Source organism: Lotus japonicus, chromosome 3 (assembly GCF_012489685.1).
Source record: "Lotus japonicus ecotype B-129 chromosome 3, LjGifu_v1.2".
In the NCBI taxonomy this organism is placed as follows: Eukaryota; Viridiplantae; Streptophyta; class Magnoliopsida; order Fabales; family Fabaceae; genus Lotus; species Lotus japonicus.
This window is the reverse complement of record NC_080043.1, coordinates 96985754-96999932: the sequence shown is the minus strand read 5'-3', so window position 1 is coordinate 96999932 and position 14179 is coordinate 96985754. Positions and strand designations below refer to the sequence as shown.

The following is a 14179-nucleotide window of genomic DNA, read 5'->3' as shown; positions in this document are numbered from 1 at the left end:
TATAAGTAGTGTTTCAAAAAAGAATATATAAGTAGACTTAACGTTGACAAACAAACACAATTATATATCTATCTTATTTAATTTATATCTTTCACATTACTTATCATATCGTTTATTTTTCTCCTATTTATATTCACAAATTTTTTCTTATCTCTATCTTAGCTTTTAAATTTTTACCTATCACATTACTTATTATATCTTTTATTTCTCTCAAATCTCTCTTGATTTATAAAGTGTAAAAGAAGAGTGTGAACGCAACAGTTAATCCATAAGATAAAATTGAATTTTTCCAGTTCCTCGATCGCGCAACCACTATGGCTATGATCACCATGAGAAAGATGCAGGCTCTGGTTATTTTTTCTTTTGCTATCTTGTCTTCCATATTCGGATTCATTGCTGCAGATTTTTTAAGTGAAGGTAAACAACACTATTTTAATTTTTATTCTGTAATAATAGTTCCTGGGAAGTGTGATTATGGTACCAGCCAGCCATTATTAGTCTATTATATTCTAGAAAGGATGATATATGTTTCTAATTATGTGTTGTACTTTAATTTTTTAAAATAATTTGCAGCCTTGTGTTGAAAGTACGCCAGTAACCATTTCACGCAAGTTGTCATATGATCGAACAGCTATGGCTATGTTTGGTTTTCCGTTAGCCACTCCCAACGGACTTTCATCATGCATAGAACGTTGTGCCCTTTTGTTTGGCTTTCCATTTCTTTCAGTTGGCCCAACCAAATTCCTATCCTGAACGCCCCTTGACTGAACGCAAGGGTCTTGTTACTTCTACGTTCAGTTGATCTAAATTGGCCAGTTTAATATTCATTTTTAAACTAAAAATTTCTTAACACACAATATTGCCCCACCTCTTAATATGTGCTATCTATTTGATATTTTACTTTTTTGTTATTCTTTGAATGCTCAAGTTTTTTACGGTGACTATCAATTTAACCTCTTTTATCCTATCCATTTAAATATAATTTACGATGACTATTAATATTCAATATTATAGTTAAAAAAAATATCATTGCTTCATATATACTCAAAAATTAATAAAATGAGAAAAATTAGTGGTATTAATATTACATTGGAAAGTTCTTTTGCCAAAAGTTTTTTTTGTTACACTTTTGCCAAAAGTTAAGAAAAAATATTATTGTTAAAAATAAAAAAATGTAGTTAAAAAATAATGACGTAAAAAAAATATTTGATATTAATTTTACTATAAAACTCATACCCTTTTTAGTAATTATACAACTTAAAAGTGCTTTCAACAAATATTATCCAAACAAAATTCACTTTATCAAACTCTATTTTAAAATAGAAGTATCCAAACATAAATCACATTCTAAGCAACCCACATTCACCCAAACTCTTGTTTATTGATGGGGTATCTTTGTGTAGCTTTTCTTGTTGCAACCTCTGTGGCTGGACGTGCTTCTCTGTTTTACCTTGAAAAGTCTCTTATTCCACCGGGGGTTCCGTTCAATGAAGCAAGGGTGACATACATCACTCTTATTATGTTGTAAGTAATATATTGTTTAATTTCCTTACTTAATTTCTTTAATTTCCCATTTTTAATATGAATTTTTCAAGTTTTTCACTTCTCTTTCCTTTTAATCAATTATTTTCTCATGAAGTCATGTGACAAAATAAAATTTATGTTGGTTCAAAAATAAATTTAGATTGAAAGATTATCGTGTGAGTCGGCTAATAAATCAACACAATAATTTTTTAAATAAATGACTCTTAGAAATTTCTATTAAGAAATTGAAGGCGAGGTAGTTAAATGTAACAAATGTATTGAATTAAAATTGACTAATAAACAATTGAAAATAAAGGGTAAAAGGAATAAAAGAAATAGTTGAAAAGAGTGAACAATGCCCATTGTCGACTTCAATATATTTTGTTTGAGACGTATGCTATGTTTGTTCAGAGTCAAAATGGAGGGAAGGGAAAACTCACATTGTGGTTGTTTGGATTGTGTTGGAATATAATTAAAGGGAAAGGGAAAACTCACCCCGGATTGTCCACAATTCAGTTTTCCTTCCTTAAGTTATGTTTGAATTGGTGGAAGAAAGTGAAATCGAATATTGTGGAACATATGGAACTAAAATTAATCAGACTCTCATGCTCGTTTAGATATTTATGATGAAACATAACAAATTTCACATTAATGGGACAGAATGTGTTACAACATTTTTATTCCTATTTTTTTTTTTTCGAAAGCAAAAATGTAAAGATATAAATATGAGGATATATACACGATATTCACCCTCCTCAAAGGGATCCAAAAAGACAAAGCAAACCAAAAAAAACCCACAAAACACTCGGCAAGCCCACCAAAACACAACAGCCAGCCAATCAAAAAAAGCCTAGCACACCCGCAAAGGCCTAGCAAAACCCGCCAAAGCCCACACACAAGAAGAACTCCAAGAGAAAACCACCCCATAACAACGAAAGGCATAGACAAAACAAGAAAAACACAACAAGAACCTCGTTCCGCCTTCAATACAGACTAACTGCGCCTGCGCGCCAAAATCTGAGCAGCAATCTGACCTTTGGCAATAATGTCTGGACAATCATACGTTAAGCCAAGACGCTTCCCCAAAAGGATAGCGCTCCTCGCACGAGTCATAGCGCCATAGGGGTTCAACAGCTCCTGAGAGAGAACCATCAACTCTTTCCACGTTGTCGCCATCTCTCCGTCAATCACCGTCGCCGAAGGAAGCTTCCCATTTCCCTTAACCCCCAACCTTCTTAGGTCGTCCTCTTGGTCCTCGGAGTTGAACAACCTCTTTGGGAGGAGAGGGAGGAGGTAAGGATGGGAAACGGGGCGCGTCCCCCTCCCTGGAAGAAGACCCAAAATCGGAGACGACGCCGAACATCTCCTCTCCAAGACCGACCCCCACCCCACTCCCTTGAGCCAATTCGCACCCAGAAGGAGGCAAAGAGGGAAGCTCCGCAGAAATGGCAGCGGGAACATCAAGAGATCACGAAACTAGCTCAGAGAAGAGAACAACAGCAGGGACTCTCTCCCCCAAGTAACAACTTCTGACCAGCCCCGAAACCATCTCCACTTCTCCCTTCACCAACTCCCTGTTCCAAACCTGAGCAGTCATCGCCAAAGGTGGGACCTTGCTGCAAGATACTTGAAAAACAGAGGGCAGCAAGTCTTCGCGTGGGAACCTTGTCGGTGCCATCGAAAGAGCCGCCCCTCCCACCTTAAGGCCATCTAGAGCAGCAATGGTCGTGGAAGCTTGCTTTTGGGAGAGAAAATGAACGAAACCGAAGTGGAATCGCCTCCCAAATTTGCGATACCGCTGGACAAAGACCCGTGAAATGCTACCAAACAAAGAGAATAGCCCTCGGATGTGGTGGTATCCAACAGACTCTTCAATGTCGTCGACGAAAAGGGTAGCAGCGTTGCTCTGCGGCCCTCTGGAGTTCAGAATCGCACCTCCCCTCTCGTCCCCTTTACTCTTAATTTAAAATTTCTAATTTCTAATCTGGTATTGACACTTCGTAAAATTATTCTGATGACATTACATGTATCTTGCCATGTTTAACCTTGGAGTCTAGTATTAGGAAACTTGAATCCGAATAGTAAAATAAAAAAAATACAATTGATTGACTCATACTAGCATGACGTAAAATGCCTGTAAATAGTGAAAACTTTTTGAAAAACAAAACAATAGTATGATAATTGAAGGAATTGTATTCCGTGTCTTTCATTGATAAACAATATATATATATATAAGTCTTCGGTTAATAGTCAACTAGGAAATAAATCTAAGCGAGATTGCACGCGTAATTACATCAAAATAAATCAAGACGCGGCGGATGTGGCTTGTCCAGCGGCGCGACAGGAGGCACGACGAGACTAGGGCGGCGGCGGCGGCTGCTGCTGTACAATAGGGTGCGGCAGCTAGTTGTATGTGGAAGGAGAAAAAAAATAACAGGAAAATAAAAGGAAAAAAATAGGTCCAAGGATCTGAACTAGGTCTTGATAGTATCTAAGGAATTGTATTCCGTGTCTTTCATTGATAAACAATATATATAATATATAATCAACTAGGAAATAAATCTGAGCAAAATTACATCAAAATAAATCAATAATAAATATTATAATATTCTATCATAATATTATATTCTAACAATAATGGAGCAAAGCTGGGTGAAATTTTGTGAACTTAATCTAGTAACACGAAGAACACAATAACGCTGCCAAGTTTTTTTGAGCAACCAGAATTTAGTTTTATGAGAAAGAGGAGAAAAAGAAGGCTTGTCTTATAACTAATTAAAAGAGGCAAAATGGTAAATTTATAATTTTTTTTAGAGAATGAAATTTGTGGTTCACCCCATTCCATCCAAATCGGGGTCAAAGCAAATTGAAGTAATTAATAGTGATCAAACAAATATGATTAAGTCCCCCAATACTAGCTTAAGTGGTAAGAATGAGTGACATATATTTGGGTGAGAAACAGAAGGTCAATGAATCAATATCTGAAGAGTGTAATTATCTTTCTGATGTAAAAAAATTACTTAAAGAAGACACCGACTTGGCAGAGGTGGAGCCCAATTCACATGTTTGCGGTCGTGGAGAGAAGCTCACAAGACTTGGGATTTTCTGCACCATCTTTGGGTTTTGAGAGTAGCCGTTCATTTCAGTTTGGTTCGACATTTGGTGGGCGAAAGCGTATGATCTTGAGGGATATTTGACTATCCTACCTTCTATAAATGAGGCTGCTATCATGGAGAAGAGTCATAGTACGCTAGAGGATGCTCCGGGCTGTAATGAGATTTCTAACAGGCCTCGTGGACGCCCTAAAAAGCTAATGAAAGGGCGGCCCTCTCGATCCGTGGTGGTGGTTTCCTCCAATGGTGTTGGACCTTTGCCTTTGCTGGAGGGGGATGGTTTATTTGACGTTCCATCACTGTAGCGGTGCTAGAGCCTGAGCCCTTAAATGCAGGTTATGCTGGAGAGTATTTTACAAGATAAAAAAAGACATAGCTTCTTGGGAAAAAATTAGGACTTGAGTACCCGGGCAGCTATCTCCAAGCTATTCGCGGTTTGGAGGAAGAACTTAGGATGATATTTTATTCTTAGTATCCGAGTGAGATTGTTTTGCTTGCTTTTTTTTCTTGGCTTTGGGAGTCTTCTTTTTTGTGAAGTTCTTTATAGGTTGTTTTTGGGCTGGGCCTGTGTTGGGTATTGCTTTGGTGGGCTTCTATTTTATGTCATGTAAATATTTTGGGCACCTCTTTTTATTTGGGTTGCCTCCCCATCTTGTCTCTTTTTTTGATCTTAAAGTTTTTCATGATGAACATTTTACTTTCAGAAAAAAAAAAATCATTAATTCCAAAATATCATTTTCAAGTTCTCAAAGATGTGTTTCAAAATTCAAAAATCACTTAAAAAAATACTTTCTTAAAAAACATTTAAGTTTTGGCCTTTCAAGCACTAGCTTCTTCAAACCTTTCGTAAGTAATCATGTGCTCGTAGTCAAGTTTTGACTTCATTAAACTTTTTGTAATCAAGCATTTTCAAGTTTTCCCTCAGTTGGCTTGATTTCTCTATAAAAAGAATAAGTAGATTGGGAAGTGATTCCCTTCAAACAGCCCCAAATAAAATTTATTTAAGTCCCTAATAACTAAGCGTAGGCAAATTTCGGGTTTTGTGATTTTTTTCAAATAAAAAGAATATCATTTTAGCATCATTTTACCACGACTTTTGAGAAAAATTATTTCAATGCTAATAGCACCACATATACCAATTTTGACACACCCAGTCATGTCATACTCCCAAGTTCTATAGTATACAATAAACTCTTCAGTCAGACATGATTGGATTAACCCGGGTCATAATACTAGTTATATTAAATCTAATTTATTAGTATGAAAATATCATTTTATATTAAAATTAAAAAGATAGAGAAAATATAATTTAAATGATAAAATAAAAATTTTATTAAAAGTCACACAATTTAAGATAGATGTTGTTTAAATTACTCATGAGAAAGTTTGAGTTAATTTTTTTTTGATAGGCCAATGTTAGTTGTTAATTGCTAGTAAATTAGTTCTTTCACCAGAATTCGAACTCTGACCTTTCACTCTGTAAATCCCTTCATTCCCTTAGCTCACCGAGTGAACTACCCTTCCCCCCAAGTTTGAGTTAAATAACTCATTTACATTAAAGATAAGTGAGTTGAAATTTTTATATTTTATTTATAAAAAACCTTATTGGTAAATTGGGATGTGGGTTAGTAACCCACATGACATGAGTCATTTATACAACATCTGTAAGATAACTTTTTTCAATTTTTTTTTGAAATCACTCATTTTTAACCTAATTTAAGATAACTTTAGATTACACAGAATCTCCTTTTAAATGAGTGGATATATGGTTGTTAAAAAAAAAAACAAAAATGCGTTAACAACTTATATCTCTTTTTTTTTACAGCAATTAACAACTTATATATCTAATTCTAAAAAAAAACCTTATATATCTAATATAAATTTCTAACATTTTCGCTTTAAAATATTGATATTGTTTTTAGTAACGGTGAATATATAAGTAGACTAACCGGGACAATTATACATAACATAAGAAAAGAGTTTTGATTTATGTACACTTAATTTTTTCTCCTATCTTATTTTCATAAATTTTTTTTTATCTCTATCTTTTTTAATCTAAACCTATCACATCACTTATTATATCTTTTATTTCTCTCATCTTTATATATATATATATATATATATATATATATATATATCTTGATTTATAAAGTGTGAAAAAAGTGTGTAGAAAAAAGTTAATTAATCCATAAGATAAAATTGAATTTTTCCCGTTCCTCGATCGCCCAGCAACTATGGCTCGCACCATGAGAAAAACGCAGGCTCTGATTATTTTGTCTTTTGCTATCTTGTCTTTCATATTCGGAGTTGGAGCTTCTTTAATGAAGGTAAACAACACTATTAATTAGTTAATATTATATTCTGTAATAGCTTCTGGGAATTGTGATTTACATATATATGGATGACATATATATATGTTTCTAGCTAAATTCTAATTAATGATTTGAAGGATTCTGGAGTGCCATGGCCAATGACCATGTATGGTGTGAGAATGACATGCAAGTTCTCATATGACTCACCAGTTGTAGTATTAATGGAGTATCTTTCTCTAGCTTTTCGTGGTGCAACTACTGTGGCTGGATGTGTTTCTCTGTTCAAGACCAAGAGATTCATGGTGGTCACATTGTAAGTATTAATTGTTTCCTTTCTTTCCCACTTTAAATAATATTAATTAATTTTTCAAAATTCGGTATATGTTTTTCCTTTCTCTGATAAAAGATTGAACCTGGAAATTTTAGGATTTTGGCAGTTATGATTGCAAAATTTTTGATATTGCCATCAACAATCACCCAACGGATAGGATATTATGATCTCAAGTATGATTGCTATACAGATTCATCTATGTCGTTATTGACCGGTGCCGGTTATTCCCTTGTTTTGGGCCTCTTTTGGTGTGGCCTCTTATTTGTTCACCCGGCTCGCCAGAATTGAAGACAATGAAATAAGAATGATGGAAGTTCTTAGAGTTTGTTAATTGCTAAAAGAAACATCCATCATACTGCACAATTATTTTGTCATCAACCAAATTTTTATATTAATTTCAATTATTTTGAACATTTAGTTTTTTTTTTCTTTACTTTTTGGACTTCTTGTTGGCTTAATTGGGAGAGCCTTGTTCCCAAATTTTAACTATATATTTCAATCTATTTCTGTTTTTTATATGATGATGTAAATAGTATTACATATACACTTAATTACATTTCTCTATTCTATATTTTAAATATTAAATCACAAAAAACGATGTTTTTTTTTGAATATCACGGTGTATATTTTGAATGCTAATTGTTTTCTGTCATGTGACAAAATTAAACTCATGTTGGTTCAAATAAATTTATATTTAGGAATTGTCGTGTGAGTTTGATGAACAATCTAACACAATAATTTCTTAAACGAGCAATTCTACTCTTATGACATTACACATATCTCACTAACTTTGGAATCTAGTATTAGAAAACTTGAATGCGAGTAATAAAATTAAAAAAATGCAACTGCCCCAGCAAGGAAGGATCGCAAGAGGAGAACACTTCCTCTAATTATTTTAGAAATCGGTGATCCGACGAATCTAACAAAATCACTTGAAAAAATGTTGATCGAAGATGAACGACGAAATAACAAATTTTCAGTGACATTTCGACGCTCAAGTTAGAATGTGAGTTTAAATAATTTGAGATATGAGATATGTAATGTCTTATGTTCTCCAAATCTTGGATTTTATAGAGTCAGAAATTGCGTAATTCGAAACAATCATGAGTGCTTAGTACATTCTCAACCTCAATACCTTTTGTTTTTTTATTGGGTAAACAAATTTTGCCCTACTTCAAATTTGTGGTCATCATATTCCAAAGGTAATGTGTTAGAGAAAATCCATATAGTGTAGTGGCGTGGATCATTGTGGTCAACAAATTTTCCACTTTTTAAATTTTCTCTGCCAGTTTATTTCCAAAAAAAAAAAATATATAGGTATTAAAATATTAAATGCAGTTATTTCCCTCTGCATCAATTTTCCTTCCCTAATGGCTCTCCTCAGTCTCCCGCAATTTCCCTCCCATTTTCCCTCACTTTCCTCCTTTCCAAACACCCGCATCTCTCCAACTCGCTGCCGTTGCTCAACCGCCACCGCCATTCTCTGGTTCAAGCACGATCTCCGAACCGATGACCACCCTGGACTCCTCGCCGCCGCCTCCAACTTTCCATCTCTCGTCCCTCTCTACGTCTTCGACCACCGTATTCTCTCACGTTAGTGCGCCCAAAACTCAACTCAACTCTCTGCGATGTGAAATCGAATCTCATCACGGTGTGGCTCTTGTTTTGCAGGTTTTTCCGATGAAACGCTGGAACTGGTTCTCTTCGCAGTTCACGATTTGAGGAAGTCGTTGCAGGATCGTGGTTCTGACCTAATGGTTAGATTCGGCAATGCTGAGAATGTGATTCAGCAACTTGCAATGGAGGTAGTTAGTTATTTTTTTCAGTTAGTTAATTTGCAGTTAGTTTCATCGGAATTCAATTTTCTTAGATAAATTCAATTCATCGCTCAGGATGGAACAGGTTAAGGCTACCTGTGTGTTTGCGGAACAAGAGGTAGAGTATGAACTGCGCTTCCTCATCGATGTTGTGAGCCAGCATTTGAAATCGGTCTCGGTTCCAGAAGGTTCTCCAGTGATTGAATTGTGGAACACTCCGTTTTATGATGTAAAGGCAGGTAGCTCATTTGTGTTTGCTGTGTTCATTGGCTTGGTTGGTTGAGTTGATCATGTGAAATGTGGAAATTATGTCGATGTGGTGATTGTTTTGATTAATTTTGTCATGTTTGATAATTGTATTGATTTCACTGTCACTAGGTTCTGCAAGATCTTCCTGCATCCTATGATGACTTTAAGAAACTTCGACTCCCAGTAACTGAACCGATTCAGCTGTCAAAATTACCTGGTGCAGAAATGGAACTCGACTGGGGTGAGTTCTGTGGTGGATGACTTTTCTTATCAGAATTCTTATTATTCTTCTTCTTTAATTTCCTGCATTTTATGATTTTGCTGAAAGTCATGTGATAATTGTTTATTGAATCAGGTGCTCTTCCTGTATATGATGATATAAAGGAATTAATGAATAAAAACTCGTGGAAATCAGGAGAGAATTGGAAATTAATCAAGGAGACATCAGCTGAAACGTTATTACGCAGAGATATATTGAAATCGAGTGAGAGCAGTGAAAGAAGTTATAGCTTTAGACAGATACAGTCTAGGGAACCAAATGAATCTGTTTTTGTGACACGAAAAGGAAATGTTGTGGGAGGAGGAACAAATAATGCACTGAATGCATTGGCTGCATATTTGAGATATTTAGAGGGAACAGCTCGTAATGACTGGCAAGAGTATGTAGTGACAACCCATTTTTTATCCTTGGATTTTGTTTTTTTATGTTATTTTAGTAAATGTAAATATTGTAAGCAGTCTGGAGGCCAAAAGTAGTAATAGCTGGTTTTTCATTATTATCTTCATTTAAAGGAAAACTGTTTTCATTATAAAAAAAATCATCAGATTTCACTTTGTTTTCTGTTTCTGGTTTGTAAAAGTCTTGTATTACATTCTGTTCTTCTGTATCATTAGAAGGGCAGATGCACCTTGCCTTTGTTTACCTCAAAAGCTGCAATGTTTGTGATCTACTTTCTAGTCTCCTCCTCCTAAGTGGTTAATTTGTTTGACATGACAATTTTCTTTTCTGTTCTTTACGATACACAATTAACCTTTCTTTATTTGCTAAGCTGCTAAAAGGTTTCAACTGAAGTCATCATGTTAAAACAAATTTTACATGCCATGAAATGCTCCTTTGTCTTAAAATTCGTTCAGGGTACATGAAAAAGTCCGTTCTTATGAAAGTCGGAATGGAGCATCATTTATTGGACTCTTTGGTCCTGCCTTATCTCTTGGCATTATATCAAGAAGAAGAGTATATTATGAAGCTATCAAATATGAGAAAGAACGGAATGCAGGATTCTTATCTCCCTTTGGATATTCAGCTGTCACAATCGCAGCAGCAATTGATGCTGTGTGCTCAAAGGAGGTGCTAGTTATAACAGTTATGCTGTGTTAGAGTACAAATTGTCATGTGCCTTATTGATTTGGTTATGTCTTATCAGTTAGAGTACTTGCCTTTACCATTTTCTTTTCTTTTCTCTTTTTAATCAATTGATTGATTTATCTATTTATTTTGGTGTCATAGTGGTATTGGCTTATGGCATTGAGAAATCATTTAAAGAATGATGGGATACACTCAACACGTATATGGAGATGGAATGGATTTCTTGTTCAGGTATCAATTGAATGGGCTTTCGGTTAATGTTTGATTTCCAATTATATCCCCTTTAAAAGAGCCCTTTCTCAATGAAATGAGTTAAAAACCTGAAATACCTTATACAACAGCAGGTTTTTATAAAATCTACTGCTAAATTTTGTTTGAAACGCTTTTCTCAGTATACACTTGCTGGTGAAGATGGTCCTGCAGTTCTTCTTGTACATGGTTTTGGTGCCTTCGGGGAGCATTACCGAGATAACATACATGCTTTAGCTGGAGCTGGGAATCGAGTATGGACTATTACATTGTTAGGATTTGGCGAATCAGAAAAGCCAAATATTGTATATACTGAACTATTGTGGGCTGAACTATTAAGAGATTTTATTGTTGATGTTGTGGGTGAACCGGTCCATCTTGTTGGCAACTCAATTGGTGGTATGTGTTAACCATAAATTGGGTACCTTGCCCCAATATTTCTGCCTCCTTTTAACACGCATGCAAAGTAACTTTGCTATATGTAAAAAAAATTCATTTGCTTATTCATTTGATTAGTTCATCATTTAATAATTACTTTTTTCATACTCCAGGTTATTTTGTTGCTATTGTTGCTCGCATTTGGAGTGTTTTGATCAAATCAGCTGTCTTGATCAACAGTGCTGGCAATATCATCCCCACATATACATCCATACCATTGCCCAGAGTAAGTGTAAGTGAGAACAATGGAAGTTATGTTACACATGCGAGACACAATATGCTTTTTTTTCGATTGGCACTGTCTGATAGACTTACAATTTGATTCTTGCCGGTGTTAAGTTTTGCCATGTTTTATGTGAGGCAATCTACTTATTAGAAACTTAACATGTGTCTATGATGATAGTTCTATCCCTAAAATACCTAAGTCCAGGTTTACAAAGGTATATACTAGGAAGCATAAGAGAAGTGAGCCTTAGAAGGTTACTTCTAATATAGCTGCTTAGCTGTTATGCTGATGTCAGCAATACAATTCTGTTAGACAGCTAGCAATTAGTATAAATAGGGATTTGGTCATTCAGTTGAGGCAGTTATCGATTGGGTAGTGGTTTGGGAGATTCTGGATCTCGAATTCCAGTGGTTAGGGTTCTTGTTAGTGTTCTTGATTCTTCTGTGTAATTCCTGAGAATTCAACCTCAGTTCTTGAGGATTGAGTCTCTGTTTTCTTCAATAAACCAGTAGCATTTCTGTGAGTTCATCAGTCTATCATATACCCCCTCCATCATCTACCTATATTACATATGTTTATCCATTACACAATAGAAATTTAAAATCTCAGTCTTCACAAAAAATGCATCCATGAGACCTTTGTGTTTTTCTTGAATGAAGGGAAGCATCCAAAAGTGTGTAATGGAACTTAAAGTTGGGATTTAGTAATTTAGTAAATACCTACAAACATTTCTCACTATAATTTTATATTGTTTATAGCTTCAGTATGAGTACAACATAATTAGAATATCTATCTAAATTTTGCTTTTCTGTTTACATATAAAAATTCAGGACAGACAAACATCAGGGGCTTCCTGGTTGGGTTCTCGAATTCTTCTATTCTACTTGAGGCTAAGAATTCAAGAAATAGTTAAGAAATGCTACCCAACTGTGAGTGTAGTTTTTGCCACTAGCTTCCAAATCTTATGTTTTTGTTTTCCGTTGATGGTTGTTGATACTGTGGCATTTTACTTTTGCAGAAGGTTGAAAGAGCAGATCATTGGCTCATAAATGAAATGCTAAGAGCAGTATCCTCTACTTCTATAGTATTTTTTCCCGCATTTGATATATCCATAAATAATTCCTATTGAAATCTCCTTTACATAATAAAAGTCATATGATCCTGGTGTAGATGTGGTCTTGGAAAGCATCTTTAGCTTTAACCTTTCCATACCTCTTAACTATCTTCTTGAAGATGTCAAGGAAAAGGTTCTAATTATACAGGTATTCTAACATGGGTGTGAAATACTGTTGAAAAAAAATGATAATTAATCTGGCGTAGCCTTATATGTTATTGATTTCGTTATTGTCAGGGGATGAAAGATCCACTTTCTGACTCCAATGCCAGGGTGGCCATGCTTAAAGAGCATTGTCATGGTGTTTCAATTAAGGAATTAGATGCTGGTAACTACAGTTTTTATATTTATTAAGTTGCCATTAGTTTTGTTTGTACTTCTTAATAGGGACCTTTTCTCCCTTGACATTACAGGCCATTGTCCGCATGATGAGGTGCCGGAGCGAGTGAATATTATCATTCATGATTGGATACTTGGTGTTGAAAGTAACACTTTGGCAGGGTGTCTAGTTTAATTTTTTTTTTTTTTGGTATCTAGCAACTGTGCATAATAAATCTTCCAATATGGTAAATTGTCCAGCGCTTATTAATACACCAGTGCAAACAAGAGATTGCACCTGTGCATATTGTGCTATAAACTTGTAGAACTAGTATCCGAACCCGTGCGTCGCACGGATGAAATAATATGGAAAAAGAAATAAAAATGAAGTTAAGAGCAATAAATAATGTTTTTATATGGTCTTTTTGTTTTAACTGAGTCGAGTTGCATTTAGGTATGTTTTGGTTATGTTTAATTTTTACTTTGGTTTTAAAGAAGACATTATCATACAAAAAATCATGTGTGTATTATATTCATAGGTATAATCTTGCATCCGTTGATCACATGAGTTAAAAAAAAGTAATAAAATATAAGATAAATTCATCCAAATTGACGTATATAACGTAGAAATCTGAAATAACCCACATCTGAAATAGTATTTTAATTAGAGGTATAATGAACCAAATTACATAACAAATAGATTCAGAAAGATCCTTAAAATGTGAAAACCACTTGAATTGGAAAATTCATTATAAAATAAATAATAGCAATGTAAAAATGCCTTTGATTTTTTTTTTTCGATGAAGTGACATTTTTTCTTTTTCTTTTTCCCAAGTCTCTACCTGCAAAGAATGAGACACCATAAAAATTACATCATTAACTGGTTAGGACTAAAACTATTTATTTAAGAGAAAAACAATATATATTACTGAAATAATAACATATTTGTAGTCAGATGACAAATTAGTGCATATTTAAGTAGCTTGAAATTTCATGTATGTAGTGATAGACAATTGTATTCTCACCACGTAATAGCTTAAGCATCATAGGAACATATAATATCATAACATTTGACTAATATGATTATTCTAAAATAAGATGAATGCAATATGTACTTCAAAT

General features: G+C 34.5%; 1 protein-coding gene across 3 annotated transcripts; it reads left to right on the top strand.

Moving 5' to 3' along the window:
- The first annotated feature begins 8625 nt into the window (after positions 1 to 8625).
- Positions 8626 to 13479, top strand: LOC130747947 (uncharacterized). 3 transcript variants are annotated; one of them, XM_057601008.1, is made up of 14 exons: positions 8626 to 8873; positions 8952 to 9085; positions 9183 to 9332; positions 9476 to 9587; positions 9702 to 10005; positions 10481 to 10694; positions 10854 to 10943; positions 11105 to 11360; positions 11513 to 11625; positions 12456 to 12554; positions 12644 to 12691; positions 12777 to 12887; positions 12977 to 13067; positions 13153 to 13479. In XM_057601008.1, the coding sequence occupies exons 1-14, from the start codon at positions 8651 to 8653 to the stop codon at positions 13251 to 13253; spliced, it is 2046 nt and encodes a 681-aa protein (XP_057456991.1). In that variant the 5' UTR covers positions 8626 to 8650; the 3' UTR covers positions 13254 to 13479. The 3 variants fall into 3 exon arrangements, with proteins under 3 accessions (XP_057456991.1, XP_057456990.1, XP_057456992.1); XM_057601007.1 differs by having other exon boundaries at positions 11513 to 11631; XM_057601009.1 differs by lacking the exon at positions 8626 to 8873 and having other exon boundaries at positions 8949 to 9085; positions 9173 to 9332; positions 11513 to 11631.
- Positions 13480 to 14179: the final 700 nt, after the last annotated feature.

Bases quoted from the DNA above. Each gene is read 5' to 3' on its own strand.
- LOC130747947 (XM_057601007.1), top strand. From the start codon at position 8,651: ATGGCTCTCCTCAGTCTCCCGCAATTTCCCTCCCATTTTCCCTCACTT. The intron at 12,692-12,776 runs GTATCCTCTACT...ACATAATAAAAG, and splicing joins TAAATGAAATGCTAAGAGCA to TCATATGATCCTGGTGTAGA. The intron at 12,888-12,976 runs GTATTCTAACAT...CGTTATTGTCAG, and splicing joins AAAAGGTTCTAATTATACAG to GGGATGAAAGATCCACTTTC.